We start from the raw sequence: 13,449 nt of genomic DNA on the forward strand, positions 1-13,449 counted from the left end.
AATAAACAATAAAATAATATTTTAAAAAGTAGAAAGAGAGATGGGTATCTTTGTGGTTAAGACTCTATATAACAACAAGTGATTTTTACAACTATAGCCTGTGATTACAGGTTATTATCAGCAGGTAATGATAGGCTACCGTAACACTCGGAATAGAGGGATTATTCGGTGATGTGAGTTACTAACAGCTCTTAAAAACTTCTGTGGCTTGAAAAGGAAAATATTTATGGGCAAAGCTTCCGACACCTGCAGACAGCAACAGGCGCTACTGGGCTCAGTAACGGGACTCTCAGTGTGTGTGTGTGTGCGCGCGCGGGGAGGAGGAGGAGCCCGGCCTGAGATAACAGGCTGCTGCCTCGGCTCTGTTATCTTCCGCTCCCCGCCGTCTGAGCTGCGGATCTCCTCCGGACCTTTACCAGGATTTATTCATTTCCCATTAAAACTTCACTAAACGCCGAAGCGCTCCTCCCATGGTGTCCCCGGGAGACTCTCCGGCATTCACTCGACTTCACGGAAACTATCGGCGACCGTTTTGGGGGGTCTTGAAAAAATCATGGAAACGTGGTTTTTGAATCACGTCCTCGGTTTGTCTCTTCTGGTCCTCCATCTGGGTCTGCCGGGGCCCCTCCGGGCTGGGACCCCCAGTAACAACAGCACGAATGCGGCAACTCCAGCACTGGATGACTCGGTGGCCACGGATGAAGTCAGAAGCATGGAAAACAGTGCAACTTCAAATTCATACTCCAGCGAGACGTTAACACCATCACAGAGAAACCTCCTGCTCAGGCACGCTGCAGAAACTCACGCTGCTACTGCTGGAAACTTCGGTAAGAGCTCCGAGTGTGAGGCCTGCAGTGGCAAGTGCTGCACAATGATTGAAAAGATCTCCTTTTCATTTCGGCCTGTTGAAGTGAGGTAACATAAAAGGATCGATAAAAGTTCATTTGAGATCCTCCAACATTATTTTGTAAGTTAGTGGTCTTCTATTATTAATAAGTATGATTTTAAAAGAAAAATGTCTAAACACAAAGTTTCCATTTCGGTTATTTGTGACTGTGTTGTGTATTGTTTTATTTTTGAAAATGAAATAATAACACGTGCTTAGACTCATCGTGTATGTGTGCCAGATTTAGCCAGGTGTGCAGTATTCCAACTATATGCCTCACTATAACTGTCCCAAAGCCTATTTTATAATCCCTTACTGAAATGGCTCTTGTAGATCTGTTTTTGACCATCAAAACTTTTACACACATGCAAGTTAGATGCCTTTCCCACTTTAAGAAATGGTATTTGGTAAATGGTAAATGGCCTGTATTTGTATAGCGCTTTACTTAGTCCCTATGGACCCCAAAGCGCTGTACACTACATTCAGTCATCCACCCATTCACACACACATTCACACACTTATATTTATATGTATTTTGTGAAATTGTTTTTAGAAAGGCACTAGAATTAATTTTCTTAAGCTGCTTTGCCAACTGCAAACAGTATAGAGCTGAAGCAATGTATATGCGTTGACTGGTGTTATAACGGTTTAAAAAACAAAAACAATTTTACCACATTTACTCTCATTTCAAGTTCCCTGTTGTGTACAAACCACTGGGTCGAAACCCAAGGATCCTGAGATTAGTGTTATCAGGATTGAGGCCCTAAAGCTAATAGTTTGGGGGTGGGGGGGGTGAGTTTGGAACATTTCTGGTTAAAACTGTGGTAACTATATATGAAGACTGATGTAGATTAAGCTCCCAATCTAACTCATCAGCTAAGCTGTGCTTTAAAAAGAAGGTCATATTGAACTCCTGGAGCTCCTTCACGACTTCAAGTCTCACCACTGTAGGTAAACAGAGTATTTACCATGAACTGTTACAGCTTTAAAAATTGACGAGGTTATCAGAACAGATGCATTCACTCAATGCTTAGTAAACACTGGAGAATCTACTGACAAGGTTATCACTCATCACATCTTATCTGCTTTCGAACTTGACGTAATACTACAGGTGCCGGCTTCCTGTTTAGCAGGAGGTGTTGAAAGCCGTGATATTTGTTCATCGGCTTATACCCACCTGGACCCGAGCATCCAATAGTTAAACTGTTGTATGAGACTCATTTATACTGCAGTATAAAACAATCATAAACATGCAATTCGTCTGGACAGGAATGAGAGCAAGAGAGGTGGAGTGTGATTCTTGTTGCTTGGCAGAGATGTTACTAATACAGAGGAACCTGCAGTTGAAGTATTTAGAGCATTTGGTGCAAGAGGAGGAGGGAATCCACATCCTAAGCACTCCATGACTACCTTCAGAAGTTTGGATGAAAGAACTGGATTTTGGGTCTGATTTCCTGTGCACAAAGCCAAATATCATCCATCGTACTAGAAGAAAAGCATGCCTCATAAAATTCCTGAACTATTGCCATACTGACTCAAAGCAATAAAAGATAGAGAAAGGGCTTTAACTTCTGATATTTCTACTTTGCAGCGCCGATAACACTCTTATCCCTTAAATGAAGGGTTTAGGCATAACGCTGCTGTGCTGGAAGAACATTTCTTCTCTACCACAGCTGGTTTAAGCTACACTCCTGCCAGCGGGAAGAAGGAGGGTTTTGATGCTGGGGCATATGCAAAAATAATATTTAATATCAAGTTACATAACACAGCTAGTATCAGGCATAATAATGTACAATAAAACATGACTACGTCGTTTTATTTTGATAGTTTTGCTGCTAAAGTAGCAGCATTTTATTTTTAAAGCCCTTAAACTTCAACAAACTTTCAGCTTTACTACTAGAAATGCAACTTTTGCTTAATTACTATATAAACTACAATATACAGTGTACAAAGTAAGAATCAGCAAATACACACTATGTAATAAACACTTAAAAGATTTGTCTCCATGGTAATAGGATACCTCAAATGTTGCACTACAGCGCACATGCTTCTTTGAATTTAAGAGATATTTTTAATCATTATGTTGATAAAATTCTGGATTCTTAAAGTTGAACACAGTTCAATTTTTCAGTATAAATAAAGTTTAGGATTTTCATAGATGCTGCAAAGGAAAGATGAGGCTGAAATGATTCACTTTCCTCACTTAATGTTTATTCAGTGACCCTAGCAAGATCATCTTGGCTGCCCTCTTTGGCCTGCATAATGAGTATAAGCCAGTCTATTCAAAGCACTGCTGTGGTGTCATCTGAGGGTCTTTAATATGCAAAATGCATTGCATTTGCTTGAATTAATATGCGAGCCATAGAGCTTCTGAAGTGGAACAGATGTTAAAAGACTGCAGTTACAACTGTGTTAACAGTTAAGAGATAGATAGTAGCTGAGGATCTGGGAGTGTCTGTCACTTGCTGCCAACACCACGTTCCTGTCTGAGTTTTGTTGCCCAGACGGTATCCAGAGAGAGAAAATGAAATAATAAGAGAGACAGACACATGCAGAGGAAGTGAGAGAGAAAAATAGAGTCTGGTGGCCCAGTTCTCCCCCTAGACTCCCAGTGGACTGGCTGTTTAGCTGTTGAACCCTCCCTTTTATTGGTTCTGGATGTTGTCTGCTGGTGGCACTGACACTCATCTGAAGAGTGGTGTTGTTCCAGTCCAGGACACCAGCCAGATAAGCTGTAAGACAGCACTGCACCAAGATAGGCAAAAAAGACCTCTCTCACTCTTTATCCCTATCTGTCTCATGCACACATTTGATGCTTGAGTACTTCTGATGCTTTAACTCTTCTATCCATCTTTGGGATACAAGTTGTGCAACTCTAAGCTTTTCAGAATCAAAACATTCTCAAATAGGGGGGAAAAAAACCTACCTGCTCCCAAAATAGGCAATCCTTTGAGTGTATTTTCTGCAAGGGAAACAAAGGTTTAACCACTGCCAACCAGCAGGCAAAGTCAGTGACAAACATGGAAACCCAGTTCAGCCGTCATCTTATCAAGCAGTTGGTGCTAAAAATAATTTTAAGCCCCCGTGTGTTGGATGTGTAAATAGATAACTGAATGCTGAAATGTTTGACATGTGTTGAACATTAATTATTTACATGTGGTCAGAGGTGCTGGACAAGCTCAGATTATCTTGGATGTTTGGAAACTGTAACCTTGGGAGAATTATTCAAGCTGGAGACTTTGCTGGATGTCATCCCGCTTGCTCTCTGCTGTTGGTTTCTTTCTATCTCTACTGTCAGCTGTAAAAAGGACGTGCCTGGGAAAAAAGTGTTTAAAACAACAGTCACTACTTTAAAAGTCATTCTCTTCCCCTTTAGTGGTAGTGTTTGGGGAGTTTTTATGACTTAACAGTTTTCACACGGACTAAAAAAGACTGAATATGAGCACACACCCAGATCCACCGTGACAGCTTTCTGCCAGTTCCTTGTGCTCACTCAGCTTTAGGAAGGAAATGGCTGATTCCCAACAGAGACAGTCCCCACCATATTTAGGACTTCAAGCCATTGTTAGAGTAGACAAGCTGGCTGCCAGTTGTTCTCCACCCAAAATCATTGCCCATGCTGCAAGTGAAATTCTGACAGCATTTTGTCACTGACTATAGACTGCACAGGCGAGACGGGGATAACACCCTCTGGTGGAGATAAAGTACAACATATAGGCGAGTACAGCAAGAAGGACACTCTTTTGAGTCTATTAATGAAGGATGCTGGTATATATTTTTTAAAAAAAAAGATTGCCTTTAAATTTTTAGGTGGCTGCAGCAGTGCAAAGCCAAAATACATGAAGTTACCAGATGTATATAGTAGAAAAGGAGAAAGCCAGTGCATATTCATTTCTCCAAGAGGTGGCGTATATACCACTACCAGATCATTTAAAACAGGGATGTCAAACTTATTTTACATGGTGGGCCATATATAGCCCAGAAATTTCAATAGTTGTTGGTGAAAAAAGAACTTTTTGTCATTTTATTGTCCTAATTTTAACTCTAATAATTAATTACTTTGTTGTTGTATATTGGCCATGGGATAGGTCTTTATCAGTAGGAAAAGCTGTAAAACTTGTACAAATACAGTCAAAAGACCAAGGTTTATGCCAAATTGAAGTCATTCTGGCCCCCAGGCCTTATATTTGACACCCCTGATTTAAAGTAACATTTTAACATGCCTTAATTGGACCTCTTTAATGATAGAAAATCTTTAAAAATGTTCATAACTGATTCAAAAGTGTATGATTTTATATTGGTGAATATTTACTAATGTGATTTTTTTTTTCTCTATTTCTAGGCACAGACCAGACACAGTCCATTACAGAAACAAGCAGTGGGTCTATACAGACTGCAAATCCACTGTCTACTGAGCCACTTACCTCCAACTTTGTAACTGCCACTGAGGCCAGCAGCAGCAGCATTAGCAACAGCGACAGCAACAGCAGGGACTGGAAGGACAGCAGCAGCAGCATCAGCAACAGCGACAGCAACAGCAGGGACTGGAAGGACATGACTTACACAGACAAGATGCCAGGTATCTCTTATGTTGTGTCAGAGGAGGATAGGACCCAGGTGTTTACAGAGAAGGGCCACATACTCCAAGACAACCCAGACACTACTCTCCAAATGGGGGATGCCACAGCCTCCCACACAGACGTCCTCACCGACAGCACCTACACCACCACCAGCCGAGCTGGGGAGAGGACCTTGCTGTCTGTTACCTCCTCCTCCAGCAACAGCACCTCATCTGCCTTTACAGAAGACTCCAACTCCCGTCAGCCTCCTTCCACTTGGGGTATTTCTCCTAAGTCGACAGAGACTGAGAACTACACCCACAGTGCCCCGTCCACAGGGATTACTGGAAGGGACGTGACCGACTCGTTCAAAGGAGTATTTTCAGAGACTGGGAGCCCAGGGAGTTCCAGTGGAACCCAGAGTTTTACTGGACATCCCAACGCCACCCAACAACAGCACACGTCAACATCAGAGGAGCCGTCCGACTCAACGTCATCTGTCAGGGTGACAGAGCCCAGCACTGACCAATCTCAAGTGTCATTTTCCTCTACACCTCCTTTCACCTCACCTGCAGGAGGTCCTACCAACATTTCAGGAACAGAGCAGGGCTTGGGCTCTAGTTCTGGAGCTTCTACAGAGTTTTCAACTGGAGACCACAGTTCCAGCACTCAGAGTGGCACTGAGGGGCTTTCATCCCAGACCAGAGAGGGAAATGTCGATTTGGGTCTGACTGCAGTGCCCTCTACTGTCAGTAGTAGTACGTCTGAAACAAATCAGTCTCTGACAGATCTGCCACCACTGGGTACTAACGTCTTCCTCACCACCTCACCTGCCACTGTTACAGAAAGGTATGCTAAAAAAAAAAAGAATATTGATGAATACTAATAATAATTTGAAGTTTTTAAAGTCTATACCTTTAAAGAAGGCTTTAAGTGTCTGGAACATTCACAAGCTTGCATCAGTGGCTCTAGTGCCCCCTGCTGGCATGTCAGCCTTCACGTCTGTGAATCCATTTTTGCTTAACTCTGGATTTTTCCAGATATTAACCATTACCTGTCTGTGAGGATCAGTAGAAGCAGAACTTGATTTCATTTGACTTGAGGTTTATTTTTTCTCTTCGTCAGATCTCAGATAACAGAAGAAAACCCTACCATATCCACTGCTTTCAGCACCACCACCACCACAACCTCCACCGAGGCTATTACCACACCTCCTCTAGTTCCAACTTCATCCGCAAGGTTGACTAGCGCCATGACTAGCTCTCCTCTACAGTCCCCTACCAGTGCCACTGTCCTATACAGTTCGTCCTCCACGGTAGCCTCCACCCTGGCAGCGCAACCGACCCAACGTGCGCCACCCAGGCACACGGAGGGCCCCGTGACTGGGATGTCTGACCCCACTAATGTCACCACACTGCAGATCGAAACGAGCACGGGAACTCACAGAGACACCACAGCTCACAGCCAGTCCATCACTACAACCTACACCCACAGTACCCCAACCAAGAGTACGGAAGCTCTGCACACCACTAGGAATCAGACAGACAGAGGTCCTACAGAGCTGGTGGTCACAACACTGCCCCCCGATTTTCAGCACACCAGTCCATCACCACCACCACCTCCAAGTGAGTTAGTCAGCTTCTTTCTCTTCAAATGACGGGACTTATTATTCAGTTTTCAGAGCAGAAATGTGTGTTTATCTTGTTCTTGTACGAATTGCTCTTCATATTTGCATGTTTTCTTCTTAACTATAACTAATAGAGGATTGTGCAATAACATCAGGCCAAATGAAAGAACATTTACCTCAGCTTTACATGATCTTATTACAATATTATTACTATTGAGAATGAACAACAACGATTAAGTGTATTACAGGTTCTAATATTCCCCAAACACTGTGCTTCCTGATCATGAACGTGACTAATAATCTGAGTAGATGACATTAGCTGATTTCTTGCATATTGCAATAAAGCAAAAAAGAGTTCAACCTTAATTTATTGACAGATTAATTTACTGAAAAGCAGTCTTTACTTTTCTGCGGGGCAGTTAGAGGATTGCAGCCGTCCTAAGCAATAAAATAAAAGGTACCACTGACATAATAATGATGAATACACATAACTTGGACTCTTCTTCACAATGAGATGCTGTTAAACAGATTTGTTCTCTCTTGTCTCAAGAATTTGCTGATGAATTTTCAAGTGATGCACTTGTGTGAAATGCTTTTAACGTGCAGCTCCCAGTGAATGGGTCTGGTATTCTGCACTTCTGATTGGATGAACTCACTACTTGGAACAATGAATCTTTTACACAAGCAGAAAAATCTGGAAATTAGTTGTAGAAGTCTCAAAAAATCATCTATCAAATATAACAGACTTTGCATAACAGAGTTAAAACTGCACATAGGAGGATGGATGACAGGTCAGAGTGAAACCGCATGTCCTAAAAGGTCAAACCGTAGCTTTTTTAAGGATGCTATTTTCCCTGATTAATGCTAACACACCCTCTATCCACTCGTAAATTTTAGGAAACCCCTGTGTGCCTAACCCTTGTAACAATGAAGGGATGTGTATGGGTGATGAACCGGATGAGTTCAGGTGTCGCTGTCAGCAAGGATGGGAGGGACGGACCTGCAACAAGGGTGAGCTTTTCTACTCTTCTACCCAACAGTTTAAAAACAATATTGGTACTATGTGTGTTTTTCCATGTTTTGTCTTTCAAAATACAAAATGCATGAAATGTTGCATCAACCCCTTTTTAGAGAGTGTGATAAGGGTGTAAAAGTTTGGTGAAATCCTTCCCAAATATAATATTGTTACACTTGTGTGTTTAGATATTGATGAGTGTAAGCAAAAGCAAGAACCCTGCCCCAAAGGCTCCACGTGCGTTAACACGAATGGCTCATTCAGCTGTGAATGCCTGCTGGGCTTTGACCTTGAAGATGGACGCACATGTAGCCGAGGTAATACCGATGCAAAGAAAAAGGACATTAGAGTTTGGTTTTTTTCCAGTCAAAGTTATTTTCTCAGAGGCCTTTTATTTTTTTAATTCACACTTTTTTCCCCTTAATAGCTAAGACGTTTCTCGGCTCTCTGAGTGCCGACGAATCGCTACGTAATTCTGATATCCAGATCATCATCAAGCTGGTGAGAGGCAGTTCGCATCACTGCATATTCTGTGCTTCACTAAGCTTACGTGCATTATATCTTATACATGCTCCTGTTTTTGTCTTTCCTGCAGCTCAGTGTTTCACTCTCTGACTACCCAGGTTACAGGCACTCAACAGTGACCAAGCAGTACGTTTTTGCATTGAATTTCTGTACATTTTCTGTATTGTTTGATATATATTTAAAAAATGCAATTAAAGAAAGTGGTTGTAATTATTGTTAGTAACCTCAGAAAAAACTAATCTTTCAATTACAATCCTACAAGGTAATGTTTCCAATGCAGGTCTACTTGTTTCTCAGTTTTTCATCATTCAACTTCAAAGATCTGCAATTTTTTTTGCATTTCTTCTTCTTCTTTTGATGCTAAAACTTAGCTAGTTAGCTAGTTAAAAGGGATCTCTCTTATCTATTAGAACCTTGTTTTCTTGTTATTTACAACACCAACAAATTCTCCATATTGACCTCAGATCTCCTCCCCATAGAGAGAAGGTTGGTATCATGGTTGTTAACACGTTTTCCATCTCCGCTAATGTGACAACCGCTGAGGTCAACAACAGAATCCAGATGTCTCTCAAAAACTGCAGCTCTGCATTAGCCCACTGCCAGGTGGTCCTGAAATACAAGCTCACTTACAACGGTGAGTGTGATAGCCGGAAATCTCAGTGGAAATCATTAACTGGGTTTGTTTTAATTGATTAAATCGTTTTTCCAACTGCTCTTATTGTAAACTTTATTTAGGGCAGTCTCATTTCAACCACCAGAGGGCAGAATTAAGCCATAAAAACATTTAATGAACTGTGGCGTGATATATTTGTAAAAAGCTTTGCATGTTTACTAGCCAGAAATTTCAAAGCATCATGTAACTGCTGCATTTCACAACATGACACTACCGGTAATCGTATAATCATATCACAGGACACTGGTGCTGTGCCTCTAAATGCTAAAATATACTGTACAAGCTCTGCATGTCAAAATTATTCATTTTTCAATGAAACAAAGGGGAACTATTAACAAAAATTGTGTTTTATGATCAGATTTTTATAGCTGAGATTAATTCTGTCTGCACTGTGTTCCAGTGGAGAGTCTTTGTGCTGCTCAGAATATTCAGTGTGATAAAGAGCGCTCCAGCTGCACGGACACCAGTGGTATCGCGTACTGCCAGTGCCAAGAAGGATACTACAAACACAATCCTGACGATTTGTCCTGCTTAGGTAAGCTCTTCTTTATTTACATGTTGCCACATGTGCATTTTTGTTTGAGTCACCAACCTGAGAGAAGTCAAATTGAAAAGTTAAATCAAGGAAATAAATGCCTCAAAATGTCTCCAGTTTCCCCTAAAATTTGACTGCTACACGTTGTATGAGAATTTGACTGAGGAAGCCAAAAATGAATAAAACAGCACTGGCCAGGCCTTTGAAACCTATTTGCCAAACTGTGTTGTTTCAAGTCACTGAACAAAATGTCTTGTTTCAGAATGTGGAGATGGCTACAAACTAGAAAATGGCACCTGTGTCCCGTAAGTTTGCTTCCTTTTGTTTCTTGTCAGTACTGTTTTCTGAAAATATTCAAGGCAACTGACGCTTCCATTTCTGTATTTCAGGTGCATGTTTGGTTTTGGAGGATTCAACTGTGGAAACTGTAAGTGAAGCCCACCAATCGTATTCATCTTAAATAGAATTTCTTATATCTTTAAATGTGCTAAATGTCTTAAGTGTAATTTTGTGTTATTTTTTTTAAGTGTAATAAGAATAATATTTAAGGTGTTTGTATTTGCAATTGCAGTTTACAAGCTGATTGCAGTGGTAGTGTCACCTGCAGGGGGCGCCCTGCTCCTCATCCTTATTATTGCTCTCATTGTCACTTGCTGCAAGTAAGTTTGCTTTATTGTTAATTCAAGAAAGTAAATGTAATGAATATTGCCTGATAATATTATTTAATATTATAAACCCAATCTGTATGTAAAAGATGGGCTTAATGTGGAAGTGCCTTAAAATAATACTCGTTTAATGATGAATAGGAGGCGAGGCCTCCTATTGCAAAAAGTCTGTAGAAGTCAAAAGGTCTTTCTGCTCAATTTATAACCTCAGCAGGTATATTCTTGATGAATTTATGGTGAAATTCACATGTGTCAAATCTTAAGTACAACATGATGTTTGCTGGCCCCATTTAGAGTTAGAAAAGAACAAAATTCAGGGAACACTAGATCCACATCTGACTCATGACATCTGAGTTAAAAAAGGAAAAAAAGGAAAAAGATTTCCAGATAAAATACTTAAGTAGAGACTTCCATCATGGTGGCTACATCCATCTTTTATATACAGGCTATATTTATAAACAAAAATACCCATCAAGTTTAAGTTTTTTCAATGTGGAATCTTTCAGGAAAGACAAAAATGACATCAATAAGATCATCTTTAAAAGTGGAGACTTGCAGATGTCCCCGTACGCAGACTTCCCTAAAAATAACCGGATATCCATGGAGTGGGGGAGAGAGACAATAGAGATGCAAGAGAACGGCAGCACAAAAAACCTGCTACAGATGACTGATATCTACTACTCTGTAAGGGAACATGTCATTTCTCGCTTCTCACACGTCACTGTCTCTTGTTTAAGTTAAGGCTTAGTTTCTCTGAGTTTGGTTGATGATAAAGTCCTTTTTTTGTTTCCTTTGTTATTTCCCTCAGCCTGCCTTGCGTAACTCAGACCTGGACAGAAATGGCCTGTACCCCTTCCCGGGTCTCCCAGGCTCTCGCCATTCATGCATCTACCCAGCCCAGTGGAACCCATCTTTCATCAGTGATGATTCAAGGAGAAGAGACTACTTCTGAGTGGGCCACTGTGAACATGCAAACTATTAGAAACATACCATTTTTTTCATACTAACAGTTGGGATTAGTCAGGATGGGTTTTCTGTCACTGTGTGCAAACCCTATTTGACGATTTGAATTCAGGGCTGCACACTAAATATGTGTTTGTGTTTGTGTGTGTCTGCACATTATAAACGTACACATTTTTGCGAGTAAAATGTGTAAAGGTTTCAGTGTTTTTGCATGGCCCATTCACGTTAACACGTGCATTTTCCACCGTGCTGATGTTGTATTTAATGTGTTTTTCCTGCCTTACATACAGCCACCAATACTAATTTGCTGCAGTGTGTAGGTCGGTGATCCATTACAGTTAACATCGTGTCTGCCTCTCTTACTGCCAGAGTTATGTTGTTGCTGGCTGGTAATGCATTGCAGCTTTGCTTGAAAAAAAATGCTTAATGATAAATAAAAGCATTCATGATGTTCCCATTGTGCTCACCAGATATGGGGAAAAACACAATCAAAAAATAATGCTGCATCCTTTAAAGGGATAAACCACAAATAAAATGTAGCAAGCAGACATGCAAAAACACAGATAATGTAGTTTCTGTAAGTGAAAGTTTAACATGTGTGTTCCAATGCTGTGATCTTCTTACATAAAGTATTGATTCAACATGACAACAGCAAACCACTGAAGGGTGAACAAAGTTCTGCTTCATGCCAATAGAAACTTAGGGATGACTTTGTAGTCTGTTGCCAACATTTATTTATTCCTTGTATGTCCAAATCAATAACATGTAGCATAACATCTCGTACATACACACTGACTTTAGACCTGTGGCTTTAAATAAGTGTGTGTGTGTGTGTGTGTGTGTGTGTTGTTAAAGAATGAAAGTGTGTGAAGAATAATAATCTGTATACCAGGATCGTTACTGTCGTTAAATATTTGAATGTAAAGATGTATCATAATTAGCTATTTCTGTCGTGGATTATTATTTTTATTTGAATATTTTCTAACTTGGTGTTGATTCTGGCGTTTTAGTCAGATGAGCTTATTTAAATAAAAATGTTACAAAGCATTTTGTCTGGGACTCCATTCTTTAAACCTTTAAATCCTATATGTTTGGAATAAATGACACGCTTTATATTATTTAACTGTCATAGGTTGATTTCTGTTTCTTATGCTGCCAAAAAGTAATGATCATTGCATCGTTTTAGTACGATATTGTGCCACGAACCAAGAAGAACAAATTAACAATTTAACCTTGAAAGAAATGGGATGATTGGAAATTCAATACTAAAACAGTACATTTAACACTGGCTGGATATAGTCATGCATACCTTCATTTTTACCTTCAAGTTACTGTCCTGTTATTTGCACTAAGCTTTTTGGTGCTTACACCTTTATCATGTAAAACTCAGACGTTTACATACACTCATTATGGGTATAAATGTCATGATACCTTAAGGTGAAGATCTAACAAGGAGAATTGTAGATTTACACAAGTTGGGGAAGGTGTCTTGGAGCCATTTCTAAACAACTGTAAATTCTAAGATAATCAGTTCAAACAACTGTACATAAATACGAGTGTTTTGAATGTGTCACCGCTTTGCCAAGGTCTGGTAGACTGTCAGCCTCAAATGATTTTCAGGAACCACCAATGCTTAACCCTGCCACGAAATGATGGAACACCAATGTCACTGTCCGCAGTAAGTGATTTTTCAATCGCCATGGACCAAAAGGGGGTGACCAAGAAAGTAACCCTTGCTCCAAAACTGACACTTTCAAATTTGACTGAAACTGCTTCTAAATTCAGATAAAAAGTGAGATTACTGTACTCAGCCCCAAAAATTGTGTCAAACCAGATATCTTGGATGACACGACCTTGGCCCCCAGTAACAATGTGAGGAATCTTGGAGTTATTTTTGACCAGAATACAGTTCAATGTGCATATTAAACAAATATGTAGGACTGTTTTCTTACATTTGTGCAATATCTCCAAAATTAGAAACATCCTGAATCAGAGTGATGC

At 40.3% G+C, this 13,449-nt stretch overlaps 1 protein-coding gene across 2 annotated transcripts; it reads left to right on the forward strand.

Annotated features, from left to right (window-relative positions):
* The first annotated feature begins 342 nt into the window (after nucleotides 1–342).
* On the forward strand, nucleotides 343–12,489 carry heg1 (heart development protein with EGF-like domains 1). Of its 2 annotated transcripts, none has more exons than XM_039600432.1 (14): nucleotides 343–827; nucleotides 5,229–6,294; nucleotides 6,571–7,070; nucleotides 7,970–8,083; nucleotides 8,276–8,404; nucleotides 8,515–8,588; nucleotides 8,683–8,738; nucleotides 9,092–9,246; nucleotides 9,686–9,820; nucleotides 10,083–10,125; nucleotides 10,210–10,247; nucleotides 10,392–10,479; nucleotides 10,992–11,169; nucleotides 11,294–12,489. In XM_039600432.1, exons 1-14 carry the CDS (start codon nucleotides 554–556, stop codon nucleotides 11,435–11,437), a joined length of 2,994 nt encoding a protein of 997 aa, XP_039456366.1. In that variant the 5' UTR covers nucleotides 343–553; the 3' UTR covers nucleotides 11,438–12,489. The 2 variants fall into 2 exon arrangements, with proteins under 2 accessions (XP_039456366.1, XP_039456367.1); XM_039600433.1 differs by lacking the exon at nucleotides 343–827 and adding an exon at nucleotides 845–967.
* Nucleotides 12,490–13,449: the final 960 nt, after the last annotated feature.

This window comes from Oreochromis aureus, linkage group 16, assembly GCF_013358895.1.
Source record: "Oreochromis aureus strain Israel breed Guangdong linkage group 16, ZZ_aureus, whole genome shotgun sequence".
Taxonomy (NCBI): domain Eukaryota; kingdom Metazoa; phylum Chordata; class Actinopteri; order Cichliformes; family Cichlidae; genus Oreochromis; species Oreochromis aureus.

Bases quoted from the DNA above. Each gene is read 5' to 3' on its own strand.
- heg1 (XM_039600432.1), top strand. From the start codon at position 554: ATGGAAACGTGGTTTTTGAATCACGTCCTCGGTTTGTCTCTTCTGGTC. The intron at 8,405-8,514 runs GTAATACCGATG...TCCCCTTAATAG, and splicing joins TGGACGCACATGTAGCCGAG to CTAAGACGTTTCTCGGCTCT. The intron at 8,739-9,091 runs GTACGTTTTTGC...TCCTCCCCATAG, and splicing joins CACTCAACAGTGACCAAGCA to AGAGAAGGTTGGTATCATGG.